The sequence below is a fragment of the Stereum hirsutum genome (assembly GCF_000264905.1).
Source record: "Stereum hirsutum FP-91666 SS1 unplaced genomic scaffold STEHIscaffold_9, whole genome shotgun sequence".
Lineage (NCBI taxonomy): Eukaryota > Fungi > Basidiomycota > Agaricomycetes > Russulales > Stereaceae > Stereum > Stereum hirsutum.
In genome coordinates, this window is record NW_006763139.1 from 770,301 (window position 1) to 785,189 (window position 14,889).

The 14,889-nt window shown below is 52.1% G+C and overlaps 5 protein-coding genes across 5 annotated transcripts; 3 read left to right on the forward strand and 2 right to left on the reverse strand.

Moving 5' to 3' along the window:
• Positions 1-378: 378 nt before the first annotated feature.
• STEHIDRAFT_158047 (uncharacterized protein) lies at positions 379-2,197 on the forward strand (the record flags this gene model as incomplete). The annotated part of the gene is made up of 3 exons (XM_007305413.1): positions 379-671; positions 745-1,663; positions 1,739-2,197. 3 exons carry the CDS (start codon positions 379-381, stop codon positions 2,195-2,197), a joined length of 1,671 nt encoding a protein of 556 aa, XP_007305475.1.
• A 329-nt stretch (positions 2,198-2,526) lies between these two features.
• Positions 2,527-5,040, reverse strand: STEHIDRAFT_169356 (Nep1-domain-containing protein). The gene is made up of 6 exons (XM_007305414.1): positions 4,363-5,040; positions 4,161-4,302; positions 3,689-3,756; positions 3,584-3,626; positions 3,335-3,519; positions 2,527-3,274 (listed from the first exon to the last, which is right to left on the reverse strand). Exons 1-6 carry the CDS (start codon positions 5,002-5,004, stop codon positions 3,236-3,238), a joined length of 1,119 nt encoding a protein of 372 aa, XP_007305476.1. The 5' UTR covers positions 5,005-5,040; the 3' UTR covers positions 2,527-3,235.
• A 3,281-nt stretch (positions 5,041-8,321) lies between these two features.
• Positions 8,322-9,816, reverse strand: STEHIDRAFT_140092 (PRTase-like protein). The gene is made up of 9 exons (XM_007305415.1): positions 9,526-9,816; positions 9,387-9,455; positions 9,253-9,318; positions 9,149-9,187; positions 9,045-9,096; positions 8,895-8,977; positions 8,768-8,824; positions 8,600-8,676; positions 8,322-8,534 (listed from the first exon to the last, which is right to left on the reverse strand). Exons 1-9 carry the CDS (start codon positions 9,715-9,717, stop codon positions 8,522-8,524), a joined length of 648 nt encoding a protein of 215 aa, XP_007305477.1. The 5' UTR covers positions 9,718-9,816; the 3' UTR covers positions 8,322-8,521.
• A 572-nt stretch (positions 9,817-10,388) lies between these two features.
• Positions 10,389-11,345, forward strand: STEHIDRAFT_112000 (h-sco1; the record flags this gene model as incomplete). Its single annotated transcript, XM_007305416.1, has 4 exons — positions 10,389-10,484; positions 10,565-10,661; positions 10,722-10,916; positions 10,990-11,345. 4 exons carry the CDS (start codon positions 10,389-10,391, stop codon positions 11,343-11,345), a joined length of 744 nt encoding a protein of 247 aa, XP_007305478.1.
• Positions 11,346-13,004: 1,659 nt separating this feature from the next.
• On the forward strand, positions 13,005-14,476 carry STEHIDRAFT_122352 (uncharacterized protein). The gene is made up of 4 exons (XM_007305417.1): positions 13,005-13,175; positions 13,549-13,632; positions 13,972-13,986; positions 14,184-14,476. The coding sequence occupies exons 1-4, from the start codon at positions 13,096-13,098 to the stop codon at positions 14,251-14,253; spliced, it is 249 nt and encodes an 82-aa protein (XP_007305479.1). The 5' UTR covers positions 13,005-13,095; the 3' UTR covers positions 14,254-14,476.
• Positions 14,477-14,889: the final 413 nt, after the last annotated feature.

The following is a 14,889-nucleotide window of genomic DNA, read 5'->3' on the forward strand; positions in this document are numbered from 1 at the left end:
TCCCGTCACTCTCCCCGCCGCACTGCCGAACTTTCATGTACTTCAACCTAAGTCCCCTAGGCTGTTTCTTGACACCACACTATCCAAACTTTCTACATAGCTGACGATCTTTTGGGTCTCTTGAATTTTGGCACCGTGATGCGTCTCGGTCTCTCCTGTCCGTCTAGAGATTGCCAAGCACTTTCACGCCAGCATCAGGCTCAACTGATATGGTGGGCCTTGTTCCAGTTGATCTGAGGAACGGCGAGTCAATGGGAGTACAGTGGGATTGGGGAACGTTTCATCATTGGGCTCCATACATAAACCAACGAGTCACGGATGACAGCCTATCTTTTCAGACCGCAGACTGAACTGAGACCATCTCTGGCTTCACCGGAAATGCCTCTCCTCGCCCTCTCAGACGAAATCCTACGCAGAATCATCTCGTACCTCCCTTCCTTCCCCGTCCCGTGCCCACGCCCTTGGACCGGGCCAGACGACCATACACCGCTTCTTGAGCTGGATGCGAACTTGCAAAGCCTGTGTGCGACGAATCGGAGCTTGAGGAAGCTCTGCGTGCCGCTTTTGTATGGGAGCGTCGTGTTGAATTTGGAGAGACATGCGCTCGGGATGCAGCGTGCGGTTCTTTTGGGTGGGATACTTTCCGAGCCTGAGGTATCGCAGTATGTTCGGTGCGTAAGGGTGATATCTATTATAAACATTGAGATCGTGAAAAAGCTGACCTTAGTTTCAATGTCGTGATAGTCATGTTCGGATTCACGACAGCAAACAGCCCTGGAATGCCTATCACTGGACACACCTCTGGTGCGCCTACCTCCGCATCATGGGCGACGAATCTTTATACGGCTTGGCCTCTTCATCAGCGGCCACGCTCCTCCAAGTCACACGGGACCTGCTTGATTCCCTACGGAACCTCATGACGATCGATGCGGAACGGACGGACGTGCCCCTGGATGAGGATATCGTCAATGCGATACATGGACACCCATCCCTCCATGAAATACGTTTAGAAAGCTTCCGTCAATTCGGGAATTTATCCGTCGACTTCCTGTCCTCGACACCGATGTCGCGCATCCGTGTCCGCGGTCTCATCATTGACGAACAACAACACCCGATGCCAGCGCTCCACAGGACGGACATGTTACAAGCCTGTGCGAGACCCGACGGGCCACGTATCGACGAACTTGTCGTCGGGTGGTTCGAGGATCCGGCATGGATAGGACTAACGTTCAACGGGCTAAGAGATGTTAGGCTTTCGGTGTATGAACAGACCGCGAAGTATTTCCTCCCGAGGACCTGTGCTGAGTTTTTTGAACGGCATAATGAGGGTACGGGGCTCGAGTCTGTGCAGATCTCGGGGGACGGAGTGAAGGATCTTTCTTTGCTTGAGAACATCCCCTGCGTCTCGCTCCTGCGCGAAGTCGCGATCGCGCATGGGTACGAGGACGCGTTCTGGTTGGATAACGTCCATGTGCAGCGGAGTCGAGGTGGACGGAGAGAACCAGCGGACTTGGCGGAGGGAGAGTGGTATTTGAAGAGTGTTAGTGTCGTGTTCAAGGAGAGGACGGAGGAGGTGTTACCTTTCGTTCTAGACTGCCTTCCACCTTGTGAGAGCTTGAGTCTGTCCAAACCGTCGGATGACGACGAGGATTGGATAGCCCTCGTAAGTAACATCTTGCCCTTTAGTCTTCCGTTACGAGACTCCTACTCATGCCTCCCCCTCTACTTACCGTACTAGTCAATCACACACTCCATCCTCCTCTCCCACACCCCCACCCTTCAACACACACACCACCTCTCGCTCTCCCAATTCCCTCTCTGGGACACTCCACCAGACCACCCCATCCCCTTCGGCTACTGTGGCCCCGATCCCGGCTCCGACGACGACGACGATGAAGACTTCGACGAACCGTCTCTAGACGAACTCATGGACATCCTTTCACCCCTCGGGACAGCCCTAGAACCTCAAGTCAGAGAACTAGCGAATGTGTGTAAGAGGTTGGGAGGGGTGAATTTCGCGGGGCCGAGGGGGTTCGAGGTTGGGGATCATTTTTTTGAGTATGTTGTGCATGGGAGGAGTAGGGGTGCGGGTGATAATGAAGAATACGGAGAGGAAGATGGGGATGTAGAGGATGGAGAGGATGATGACGACGGAGAGGAGGTGGATATCGAATGGGGCATTCCGATGTATAAGTAGGATCGAAGTCAAGATCGCATGTGTTCTACGATCCAAAGTTCACTGTTTGGGATCATGTCGTTCATGCCATGTACAACACGCCAGACGGAGCATTCAATATCATTATATTGTGTTACAGCGACGCCCAAACCATCCAAGTTGAGTTGGATATCATTGGGGTATATATAAGACACGTAGTGACCGACCGACGAACTGACTGGGACCCCTGAGCGAACGGACCGCCAGGCATCCGCGAGCTCAACTGGCAGAGAGAGGTGCGCTGGGGAGTACGTGAATGAGGGGAGGGTGGTGCGTAGAGGAGGGAAAGGCCGTGTGGGTGGGTGAGAGGACGGGTAAGGGGTTGGTGTGGTGTGGTGTGACAGAGACTGTGTGTAGAGTCATGTGTGGCCGTGAAAAGGTCCCAGGGGTGTACAAATACATAAGCAGGTGGTTGTGATGTTCGAATCATAGATGGAGTTCGTGGCGGGCATGGCGTGAGGTGGGACGGGAGGGGGAGGGTACGTATACGCGTGCATCGTGCGGAGGGATAGAGGATTATGTGAACGGATGGGAAGGGAGGGAGGAAAGGGCGCAGACGGCAAGCATACACGTACGGAGGAGGTGGGTGGGATGATTCGAGGCAAGAAATTGTACAAGACGGACCAAAGATAATAAAGTTAAAGGGCTCGCCCAGGCGCAGGTTGAATACGCACTCGGGCTCGCCAAAAAGCAAAAAAGAAAAGAAAAGAAGAAGCACAAAGCGGAACCAAAAGGTGCAATTCAACAAGAAGTGAGAACTATAGACAGTAGAAGATGAGTTGTAGAGCGGCGGGAACCAGACCATGACCAACGGACGCGGCGCCTTGTCGGAAGAAGGCACTGCGCGACGCACGGAACGTCTGAGTACGGCCGCTATTTTCGAACCAAGCAGGACGGAACAGAGGCAGCAGGATTAGGATACTACACGTACAGGAGAGCGAGCGGATACAGCGAAAGAAAACCCGGTAGAAAGCGCTTTGTGGGGGAGAGGCCGGTCGAGCGTAGGATCGCCATCGGCCTTTAGACGATGTCCCAGAGCTCTTCTAGGGCGCAGCAGAACTGTGAAAAAGATATGAGCATTGAGTGCGGTGAGATTTGACAGGCGAAGGCGATACGAACCTTCCCACAAGCAACGCTCGCACTCAACGGATAATCGCTAATACTGATCTTCTCGTCCACGACGTGATCCGCGAAATCGTCCCTGCCGCGGGCCATGGCGCCTACAAAGACTGCGATGTTGTGTGTCGCGGGGATGGTCGGGAGGTATTTAGAGAGACGGGTCGTTTTGGCGTCTCCAGAGAGGGCTGGAAGAAGGGAAAAGGCGAGTTAGTGGGATAAAGACGAAGAGCGAGGGAGGAAGGGGCGTACTAATTTTGAAGGTGTTTGGTGGGAGGTGGTCCGTGACTGGGTTCTGCGATACGGAATTAGCTACCAGACAAGAACTGAAAGAATGGTATAAATAACGGCACACACCTTGATGACCTTGAGGAGTTTCTCGGAGCCGTTGACGCCACGGATTTGCAGCTTATGGAGGAGTTGGACTAGTAGAAGATATTAGCTTCTTGAACGAATGTTGAAGTAAGAATATAACGAAAGCGAAAGGTCGAGGAAGAAGGGGAGGTTCGAGCGCGAGATAAGATCATGAGATCATGGAGGATGGTGGTTGGTCCGCAGCGCAAATAGTCGAGAGTTCACGTCTCATGCATCGAAGTAGTTCTACGCCGCCCGATGTGAATGCAGTACCACGGTAGAGGAGAGCAGTCAACGAATCTGCACATCCCCTATACACGGTACTCGTGACGAATGAGGAAAGAGAGCTTCACGGTTCGCACGCCACCACGATCCAGCCCAGACGCTGATATAAAAATAGACAGAGGAACAAGCAAACAGGGTACAGATAGAGAGCAAAGATGGAGGGATGAATGGATGGATATAGGACACTCACCCATGAGACCACTGAACCGCTTGAACGTCCGCGGGATTCTCACATGGGGGTTGACCTCGATGAGAGTGTTTTTGGCGGTGTGAATGTACACTTGAAGAAGTCCCGCCTTGTTCAATGGCGAGTCAAGAAGGGTGAGGAGGCACTACGATGCATATCGTCAGGGTACGTAAGGAGAAGCAGGAAGGCAGGGAGAAAGACATACCTGATGAGTGATATCCGGCCTGGCATCCGCGATGTCCCTGCCTGTTTTGGCGAGGATGCCCTGATGGTCGTCGCAGTTGAGGAGGGCATACTTGGCCTCGCCCTCCCTGCCGTTCCTACCCTTTGTGACGGTGCCGACTTTGTAGGCCTCGAGACAGGCCTGCTCGAGGATAACGAAAAGTCGTCGCTGGGCGGCAGCGTTCGGGCCGCGCGGGACGTGGGCCTGTTCGGGAAGCATGGTAGGATTGTGAAGCATCTTTCTGGACTTTGAAGAGGGAAGGGGCCGGGTGGGACGTGCGACGTTGGTGGTGTCGAGTGCGATGGTGGAGGCGTCCAGGGTAGAATTGCGCGGGAGTTGCCGGTCGGGCGCGGCTGCAGCTGGGACTGGGACTGGAGCAGGAGCATCGTCGACGGCCATCGTCTCCTCGTCGTCGCTCTCGCTGCTCCCACTGCTCCCGAGGTCGTAGACGCGCTTGCGCTGCCGAGGCTTGTCGCGCTCGTCTACCGGGGTCGATTTCGGACGGGGGATGGGGTCGACTGTAGTATATTGTATGGATTTTGCGGCCTTGACTGTCGAGGGCTGGACAGGAGGGAGGGTCGTGGCCGAGCCCGAGTGACGGCGGCGCTGAGTAGGGATAGACATTATTTGCTTTGCTTGTGATGTTGTCGTGAAGGAAAGTAGTGAACAGAGACAGAGAGAAGAAGACGCGCTGGCTGAGACAAGCTGAACGTCTTTGACTCAATTTTTATCCGAAAGTCGTGCAATTCCCTCCCTAGTTTAGATAAGATCTAGATAATTGCACAATACCCCTGATCCGACCACCATCTTTCGGCTCCTTCCCGCCGGCCAACTTCTCTTTCCCCACACCCTTGTGTGAATTCGCCGTCGACTCGAATGGCTGTTACTGTAGAACGATGCTATTGTCATATCTCTTTGCTACTGTGCAAAACGCAGAGTTCGACATCCGACAGTCTCACTCGGAGTCACTCCCAGAACCATCGATAAGTATTATATACTTACTTACACCATATGCGACCGGTTGACCCGTCTTTCTCTTTACTCCATCGTTCTCGGATTTCGAGCCGACCCAGCAGTACCCTAAAAGCCGCAATCCCCATCCGAATCCCTTCCATATTTATCTCGCCTCTTTTCCTTTTGGAAGCAGCTGGCACGGTCAATTATGTATACACCCTTGCAACCACAGACGTAGTATCTTACATAGGTCTGGTGAAGTGCATGTGCGCCACTATTGGTCAGTAGGTCGCCCAGGCTCAGGGATCATACCCTGTCGCAAATCGAAGCTTGAATCTTCATCGAAGGGAGGTATAGGGCCCACGTCTGGTGACCAGACCAAGAATCGAGCCTATACAGTGGCATGGATCCGGTGCCGAGAGGCTTCGACTCGTCCCATCACGCCACACTTCAACGCCTCCATAATTCTGTAATTCCATGCCAAAGTCACGTAGACATCGAGATCTCGGACCCAACATTCACCTTCTCCCCCTCCCCGTCCCACCAAATCCCAAACGACAACACATAGCTCCCCACGGCCCACCCGTCCGGACCAGCCATCGACACGCTCTGTAACCTCCGCCCAGTTCCAGAACTTGAACATCGCCGAGCGAGCTCTTCAACGCGGTCTACTAATCTCGAAGAGTCGACGAGGTGGGAGAGTCGATCGCGGATCTGAGAGGAGCGGAGGGCGTAGGCGGTGGAGGTGGGGGAGAGGGGGGAGGTGGATTGCGGGCGGGAGAATGGGATGGCTGGAAGAGAAGAGGGAGAGGAGGAGGATGAGGAAGGGGAGGGGGGAAGGGGATGGTCGAAGAGGGGAAAGTTGGAGAGGGAGAGGGAGGTTAGGTGGGTTAGGGATGGGGCGTGGTGGAGGATGGTGGACCATGTCGTTGACTGTGTCGGAAATATTATGCCATGAGTAATGACGGTACAATATGACAGTGATGTGAATGGAAGAACTTACGAACGACGGACCATCATCGTCTTCTCCTGAAGAAGAGATCCTCGAGAGCGCAAGACCCTCACAAGGCGGCAGATTCTCCAACATGAACCCGAGCACCTCGTTCGTCCTGTTCTTGATCTCGGCTGCGAGGTGTTTCACGATCCATTCTTCCCTCCCTTCGCCTTCGAGGTCAAGAGCAGAGTTGGGGTGACCCGGGTCAGTGACCTGGGTAATGACAAAGTCAATGACGTGACCGAGGGTCTTGACCCAAGTCAAGAGTCAAGTGGCGGCACAGTTGGTGGCTTTCCAGAATTTCATAGAAATCATTACGTTTATTTCGGCCGCCAACAATATTCGTACGCCACCGAACTGCATCGCCACTTGACCGATAGACCTGGGTCAAGACCAATTTGACCCACGTCATGACCGTTTGACCAGGTCAAGAGTCAATGACCTACCATTGACCCTCGCCAACCCTGGTCAAGAGTGCAGGACCGAGAAATGTACACCGCATCCTCAAACCCTCTCTCGTGCGCCTTGGTCGCTAACGAATCCAGACATGGGACGTTCGCCAGCACCAAACCATCCGGCTGGCCGTTCCCCTCGATATGAAGTGACTTCAGCCCGCGCCTGTTCGGACCGACATGCAGATTCAGATGCCGAGCGATGAAAGCATCGCTAGACCTCACTAAGGTCGTATCTCCCTCTGCGTACCGCAGACTAACGCACCAAAGCCCGGAGAATGTGAGGCCATCGAGCGAAAGAGGGGGGTCGTAGTATTGGAGTATGAACTCCTCGATCCGGATGCCCCCATGGTCCGGACCTCTCAGACAGGCTTGGAGGAGTCCAGAGGGGAGAGGGGGTTGATTACGATCGAGGAGGAGACCGCGGATGTGGATGCGGGAGAGGGAAGTGGAGAGGCAGAGGGGGGGAGGTAGGGAAGAGAGTTGGTGGAATGAGAGGATGGAGAGGGTTTTGAGGGTTGGATGGATAGTGGTTTCATGGAGGAGGGAATGTGTGAGGTGGACATTGGTGTCCGAGAGGGTTAGGGTGATGAGGGCGGGGAGGGAAGTGAGAATGGTGCGGAGGATTTCGAGGTGGTGGGTAGTGTGAGAGGCGGAGAGGTTATAGAGCGTGCTAAGATGAGGGTTGAAGGTTGGGTTGAAGATGGATTGCCAGGCGCGAGAGGCCATGTGTGGTGGAGATATGGTGCGGTTCATGTCGCGTACGATGACATGTCTGGAGAAGGGGAGTTGGCCAGTTAGCCTGACGATCTTCCTATCCAGCCCGGTCGATTCAGAGACATGATAGTTGCGACGTACTTTACATGCTGCAAAAGACTCGCACCTGACTGCCAGGACAGCCTAAGCCGTTCGGCCTGATTCTCGAGGGAGTTCCGCTCAAGATTCAAGACCACCGTTTCATAAAGACGAGGGATGCAAGTCTGCCTCAAAGCTCGATTCGTAGCGCAGATATGGAGCAGATCTGAGTCCAGCAAGATCAGAGGTTCGCGCACAGGCTTAATACGTAGCCATGGGTTCTGAGGTCCTCGAGCAGGATGAAACGTAGGGAGGTGGTTGACTATGGTTTGGATGAGATTGTCAGGGAGGGTGGAGAGAGACATCGTTGGCGATGGTCCCGGACGACAGGGGTTTCCAGCCAAACGATGAAGAAGCAATACTAGGGACCATGCGCATCATGCAAATAGTCTAATTATGTTTCTTAGTCCGAGTCGGTGTCGTCGAAAATGGTCCATGAAATGCGGGGCTGCTCCGTGGTTGCGACAAGGTTACGATCATGGAAATGTTGTAAAAAACTTGGGCCTGGGTGAAGTGGCGTGTGGCCAAGCATGCTCGAATACATACACAAACAACGAATCCGTCTCCCAGAGACAGATTTCCACCGGGTAAAGAAGATCAACTAGATCTTCGTTATCCCTTGCCAGTTAAGTAATTTCGACTGAGACTCGAGGTAAGATCAAGGCCACTACATATACAACGTTAACGTGCGAAGGGAATGTTTGAGTTGATTGCTGTACAAATACCCAAAAAGTTCTCTTGATTCTATATACAATTGATATGCCTTATGGTAATAGTGATGTGTTGGATCAGTCATGCATGTCCCGCCCTAACCTAGTCCCTTAATGCACATATGTCCATACGCTCAAAGTCCCATGATGCAAAGAAGATGAGAGTTAAGAGTGGATTAGACGCAGTACCTGGAAAAGAAGATATATATTGGTGGGTAAAGCGTGCAAAGGGGAAGGGAAGGGAGTGCACGTACCTCCTTTCGCCGAAGTCTCCCAGTCCAGGCACGATGTACGCCCGTTCGTTCAGTCCCTCGTCTACCCATCCGGTGATCTACAGCACAACGAGAAGCGGTATTTCAGCGCAGGTTCAAGAGAAATGAAATTCAATCTGATGGGGCAGTGAGAGCGAAGAATTGACGTACGACTTTGAGTGAGGGGTATTTTGTAGCAAAGGTTTTGAGACCTTCGGGCGAGGAGATCTATGAGGCATCACATTTAGCAATTTAAACAGTTGTTTCGTCCGGTCATAGAAAAGGACAGTGAACGCACGAGGTTGATGAAGATGATCCTGTCCTCTGGGACGCCATTCTCCATGATGACTTCTACGGCCTTCATGGCCGATCCACCCGTCGCTATAAAACGTTCAAATTATCAGTTAGTTAATTGAAAGTGAGTTGCATTGGGATTAAAGAAGCGTACCGAGCATGGGGTCGAGGAGGAGAACGTAGCGGCTGGCAATGTCTGGAGGAAGCTATGGGTTCGTGTCAGTTAAGACTATGTGAGACGGCCGGGATAGTCAATACCTTGGAGTAGAAGAGTTTGGGGAGGGTAGTTTCCTCGTCCTGATATAAACGAGACCAACACTGGATCAGCGTATGTCTTTCCAGGAAGCGAAGAGGAGACGTACACGTTGAATGAGGATTTTTCCTATCCGTACACTCCTACACACCTCGCGCAGACCTGCCTCCATCGCCTGTGCAAAATCAGTGTATTCAGATCAGACGATCATCCATACATGTTCGAAACCATAGAGAAACGTACCTCTCCAGCACGCAAGATCGATACCCCACATATTTTACCCTCAAACCCAACACCCTCATAGATCATGCCCTGCACAAAAGTCCAACAGTCCAAACGTTAGAACTTTCCGAGCTACTTTGGTAATGGTAAGTACCCTCACCGTCGGCGTCTCCACCGTCTTCGGCACCACAGGAAGATGATTGAGGCCCTCTTCGACCAACAGCCTGATGATCCTATCACTGTAGAACAAGAAATCACCCCTTGAAGTGTTCTTGTCCCTGATGATGGTGAACAGAGCCTCAAGCTGGGCGGTAGGTTTGAGCATGAAGACGGAAGGGGGTAGGTCTGCCATTTTTTTGGTACAGGGGACGATGGGGGTTTCGGTGGAGGCGGAGGCGGTGGACACTGTACTTATATCGTTTTCGGCTTTTTGATAACAGGAGGGGCGGGCGGGCGGAAGAGGGGAGGAAGAGGGGCGAACTCAAAGTTATACAGCCGCCCTGTAAATCTTATCTTATCAGCGTTGAACTCGTCGAGTCAGGGGCCACACAGAAGGAACTCGGAAACTCATCCCTGGAGCTCGTACATTTTATTTCACCCGAAGGAGCTTCCAAATATTGTCCTGGCACTGTACGTATGAAGTTGGTCGTTTATTCTGCGTAACATGGCTCTGTGAGGCTGAAGAACGAGAAGTGTGGCACCCGCCGAGGAGGGCCACACGGATTGTTCCGAGGATGGGTGGCGGAAGAGCCGCCGCCGGTTTGAATTTCCTGTCAATTTTGTGGTCGGAGCTCATCAGCACCTTCCTTGGCTTCAAGTCGTCGACAAGGTCTCACTCCGACGATGCACCCATCCTGCTCTCTCGCTCAATTCCTGGCCCATGTCCGACCCTTCACGCCCCCTGCAGCTCTTTCCCGAAATGCTTTCCGTGTTCGAAACCACAATATTCGTCCCTCGGTGAGTGGAATGCAAATGCGGGGTTATGCGCATAAGAAAACTACCACTCCTCCGGCTGCACCGCACATGCAAGTAAAAGCAAAGACGAACATCCCACCTCCCAAGATCAAGGCGACGCGGGATAACATCATGGACGCGAACCGGGATCGCTCGGCTGTCGGTGTACGTCGCGTCCTTTAACTTTACGCGTCTACTTAGAATGCTTACGAAGCGGCGAACTGCATTATACTTGGGTGCCATAGGTATTTGGGCCACGAGCTGCACTAGTATTCTGCGTAGCTGGAGCAGGGCTCTACGCGTACTTTAGATGGGAGAAGCAGCGGTTGGAGGAGCAAAAGCGTGCGTTCCTCTCGTGACGTCCATATCACTTGTATTTATACCTCTACTATCCTCAAACAGAAAAAGAGCGCGAATCTCGCACAGTTGGCCGCGCCATGGTAGGTGGGCCCTTCCAAATGCAAACGCACGACGGAAAACCCTTCACCGAAAAGGACCTCCTCGGGAAATGGTCGCTCATCTACTTTGGATTCACGAACTGTCCTGATATATGTCCCGACGAGCTGGACAAGATGACGGCGGCTGTCAACGAGATTGGTTAGTCCCTGTTCCTGTTTTTGCTCTTCATGCAAGTTGACCTCGACTGCGTCTGTTTGGGAAACAACTGTAGACAAGGCATATGGTCCCATCGTCCAACCCATCTTCGTCTCCGTAGACCCTGCGCGCGACTCACCAGAACAATTGTCCCTCTACCTCCACGACTTCCACCCCCGTCTTCTCGCCCTGACTGGCGACTACGCCGCCACAAAAGCGATGTGCAAAGCCTACCGGGTGTACTTCTCTACCCCTCCGGACGCGAAGGTGGACGACGACTACCTCGTAGATCACAGTATATTCTTTTATCTGATGGATCCGGAGGGTATGTTCGTGGAGGCTTTTGGGAAGAGCAGTGAGGCGGGTGAGGTCGTAGAGAGGTTTGGGAGAGAGGTAGAGCAGTGGAAGAAGGAGAGGGGCAATGTTGTCTGATGTTTAGGAGGGTATGGCTAGTTTTGTGTTTTTTATATTATATTGTCACACCACATTTGCATCGCATTCTATCACACCACCACTCTTGATCATGTACTACTCACATTCATCTCGCCACAGCGCTACATCTGGCCTCCCAGTCGCTTGTACGTCGTCTGCCCATAAGTTGTCATCCGCTTCTTCCTGTTCGCTCTGATACTTTCTTCCAGCTGCTCTCGATAATTGATCCAACTAGTCTTTCTTATGGGATAGTGAAATGTGGCCCCTCCTTTGCGCCGCGTAATCCGGCCGAACGGTCTGTGTTGCTACGCTCGTCCTGATGTACGCCGATAAACGAGCGGATGGGTTCCTCACACTGGCGCAACTTTGAAAGGATCACGTCAAACTCATGCACATATATGCGATTGCATTTGGCCTGCTTGGGGGCTTGGGCTCGTAATGATCTCGACGGCCTCAAGTCGAATGTCTAGAAATACATTGCCCTTGTCTGTCTGCTGGAAAAGCCATCCGTGCTCCGCCGGCGGAAGGTCCTCGGGCATGTCATCAATCGACACAACATTATTGTCGAACCTGTTAAATTCCTCCAGGACTCCGGTGTGCGTAGTTTGTGCCGATAAGGGATCGATCGCTGAACATCGGATTCAAAGGAGGATGAAGGAGGATCCGGGATAGGGGCGCCAGTAGCGTCAAGGAACTGGAGTTCGTTTGGATGGCTGTGGTAGTGGACCGGCGATGGATGCAGGTATTGTTATGGGGCCCGCAGTTATACTAACAGGCGCTGAGCTGGAGAAATGAAAGCGTGAGGGTCCTGTTGACAGTTCTGTATGGATGTGTACCAGCCTGTGAGGATGATGAGCGGGGCCCTGACTAGGAGATCTAGAGCACTCGCTTGATCCCAAGGGTTTTTGGTAGTTGAGACTGGGTCGTAATTGAAGCTAACCGTACAGAGCATCATCGATTTCACATCCTATAGCGACCGTCCTCCGCGACGAGGTCGCGATATTGGAAGCTGTGCATCTACTGCACCGCGGTCGACCTTCAAGCTTCAAATTCGGAATCATGCCAGCAAAGCCAAACGAAGCGGGAAACTAGTTGTACAAAGAATTCGGCTTACGGTGTGTAGTCGAGCAGTCAGATGACTACATGGGGAGGGTTCCTCAGCTGTGCACACTTTACTATGTTTCAGCGTAACATTTCCGGGAAATGAGAGACACTTGTTGACTCGAACAAGACCTACCGGAGCTACGCCCCGTTTGTCAATAAATATATCGGACAGTCGGCCTACAGAAGCGAGATGATCAGTGTGAAACTCAGACTGGTCTCACCAAAAGAGGGCAATCTTTACGGCCAAAATGGTTAACCGCCGTCGTCGCTTGAAAGCACTAACCTTTAATTGCAGGATAAACGTCGATGCCTTCAAAGTGCGTTAGCGCACTGGCCAGAATGGCAATACCTGACTATTTTAGTTCGAACCTCAAGAAAGCACCTCAAAAAGAAATGAAAACGGCAAACACAACCAAACGAAATGGAGACATCTGCGTTATAAGAGGGTTGATTCGAAGACAATGAGAAGACCTACTAGTGTGGCGAGCCGCGAAGTCTGACCGCCTGCCGGAATCTCCCGGACCACCTTATTGGCAATTCTGCCCTCGTTTCTGTGGCACTCTCTGGCACTCTTCGTCAACCTTCGTCACCTCGACTTCCTCTCCCTTTCTTTCTCTACGTACGAAAGCGCGGAAGGAGCTCAAGTATGGCAGTCTCAACTACGGCCTCGCAGGAGGAGATGAAGCAGTACAAGCTGCCTATCGGATTTAGGGATCGGTGCTCTGCGTACGTTGGCTCGTTCATGTTTTCGCAGTGGTGGTGGCTATGGGAGACGTGAAGCTGACTTGTTCCTTTGTCTCTTTTTATGATTTTTTTTCTATGCTTGGTTGCGCTATCCTGTTGATGACCCGCTCACCGTCCATTTGCGCACCCTGTCTACGCGTTCGTCTCTTCAATCCGGCTGAACCTGTCCACTACCTCTGCGCTGAACCACAACTTCGAATCGTGCCCGTCCAATCTCCATGCTCTCAAACATAACAACACACCCCGCTTGGGTCGAATCTTGCGTCGATGCGTTGCCCACCTGATGGTCTGGGTCTTGGAATGTCTTGAACGCGATGTCGGTTGGGTTGGCGCGGGGGGTGATGGGCAAGAATAGACTTCTGATCCCACTCAATGTCTGCCGGAAAGACTCGTTCTACTTGCCATGGAAGTGTGAAGACGAGAGGCATGTGTTCGAGAAGTGCGTCCTTTCCGCGTCCATATCTTGGAATCTCTTTTTCTGTGGTGGTTTGAGATTGCTGGTGTATACATCGGATCTCGTCAACGTGTTGCCCGGGAAATGGAACGCTAACCACGGTTGGCCTTATGTCCGTGGTCCAAATTTTTGTAGCCACGCTGGCTAGTCAGAGCAGCTCACAAACTCGACATGCGAGTGTTCACGAACCAGATGGGCCACATCTCGGGCCTTCGCCACATGCGATACATCTCATCCCCTCGCTATCCCTATCCTGTTCCTCTTTGTTGTATTGATTCAAGACACTGACCCATTTTTCATTGTGCGTCTCGCGCTACCATTTAGGTGCCAATATGAAGAGTACGCGCTCTCCTTGTTTCCCTCCTACGTCAGATCGAGATTACTGACACTTGTATTTCATCGTTCTCGCCGACCAACCACTATCTTACCTTGCCACTTTCTCAACCCGTCGTTCCTGTGGTCTCGGACAATTCATCGACATCATCCGTCAACTTCTACTTCTTAATCCACCTGGGCTATCGGGTGCACATACGTAGTTACCTGAGGCGGATGAAGGCAAACTCAAAGCTGAAACAGCAGATGGCGGACGAGGCGGCGGAGGTGTAGATCTTGATGTAGGCGCGCAGTTCAGTGAAATCTGTCCGTCTGGACTTTCTCTGTTGAGACAGGCAAGGAATACGTTGAGTTTCCTTCCGAGTAGGATCCCGCAAATAATTCCCCAGATCTTTCCTCACAAATGTGAATAACATCCGGGTCGAGTCCGGACACATTCTTAACAATTATTAACACCTGCTATGAACACATTAAGAATTGATTTATTGCTGTTTGCAAAAATGTTGGCACTCCGAGAAAAAAGCAAAGTTGGAGAGAGGGGCTATGGTGCAAACGGCTTAGTCATCACCACTTTTGTACAGCGGCCAATTTCGTCGGCGAAAGTCGAAATCCCCATTTATTGAAAGAAAATTCCTGGCACCCCCCTTGGTTTTCGGAAAATAATAAACAAATGAATTAAATATTATTATTTGGCGGGGTGGCCAAATCCAAAAGTTCATCTTTGCCAGTTTTGAGAATTTGGATAATCCCTCTAGAGGAACTCTTCCTTACATCAAAAGGAGTGTTTCTGGAAGAGGGATAGTGAAAATTCTCAAATCTCGGCCCGCGGCACCGTCCTCAACGTTGTGTACAGAAGTGGCGGCGTCTAAGCCGTTTGCACCATAGACTTTGGATCCTCAGGGACAGGAA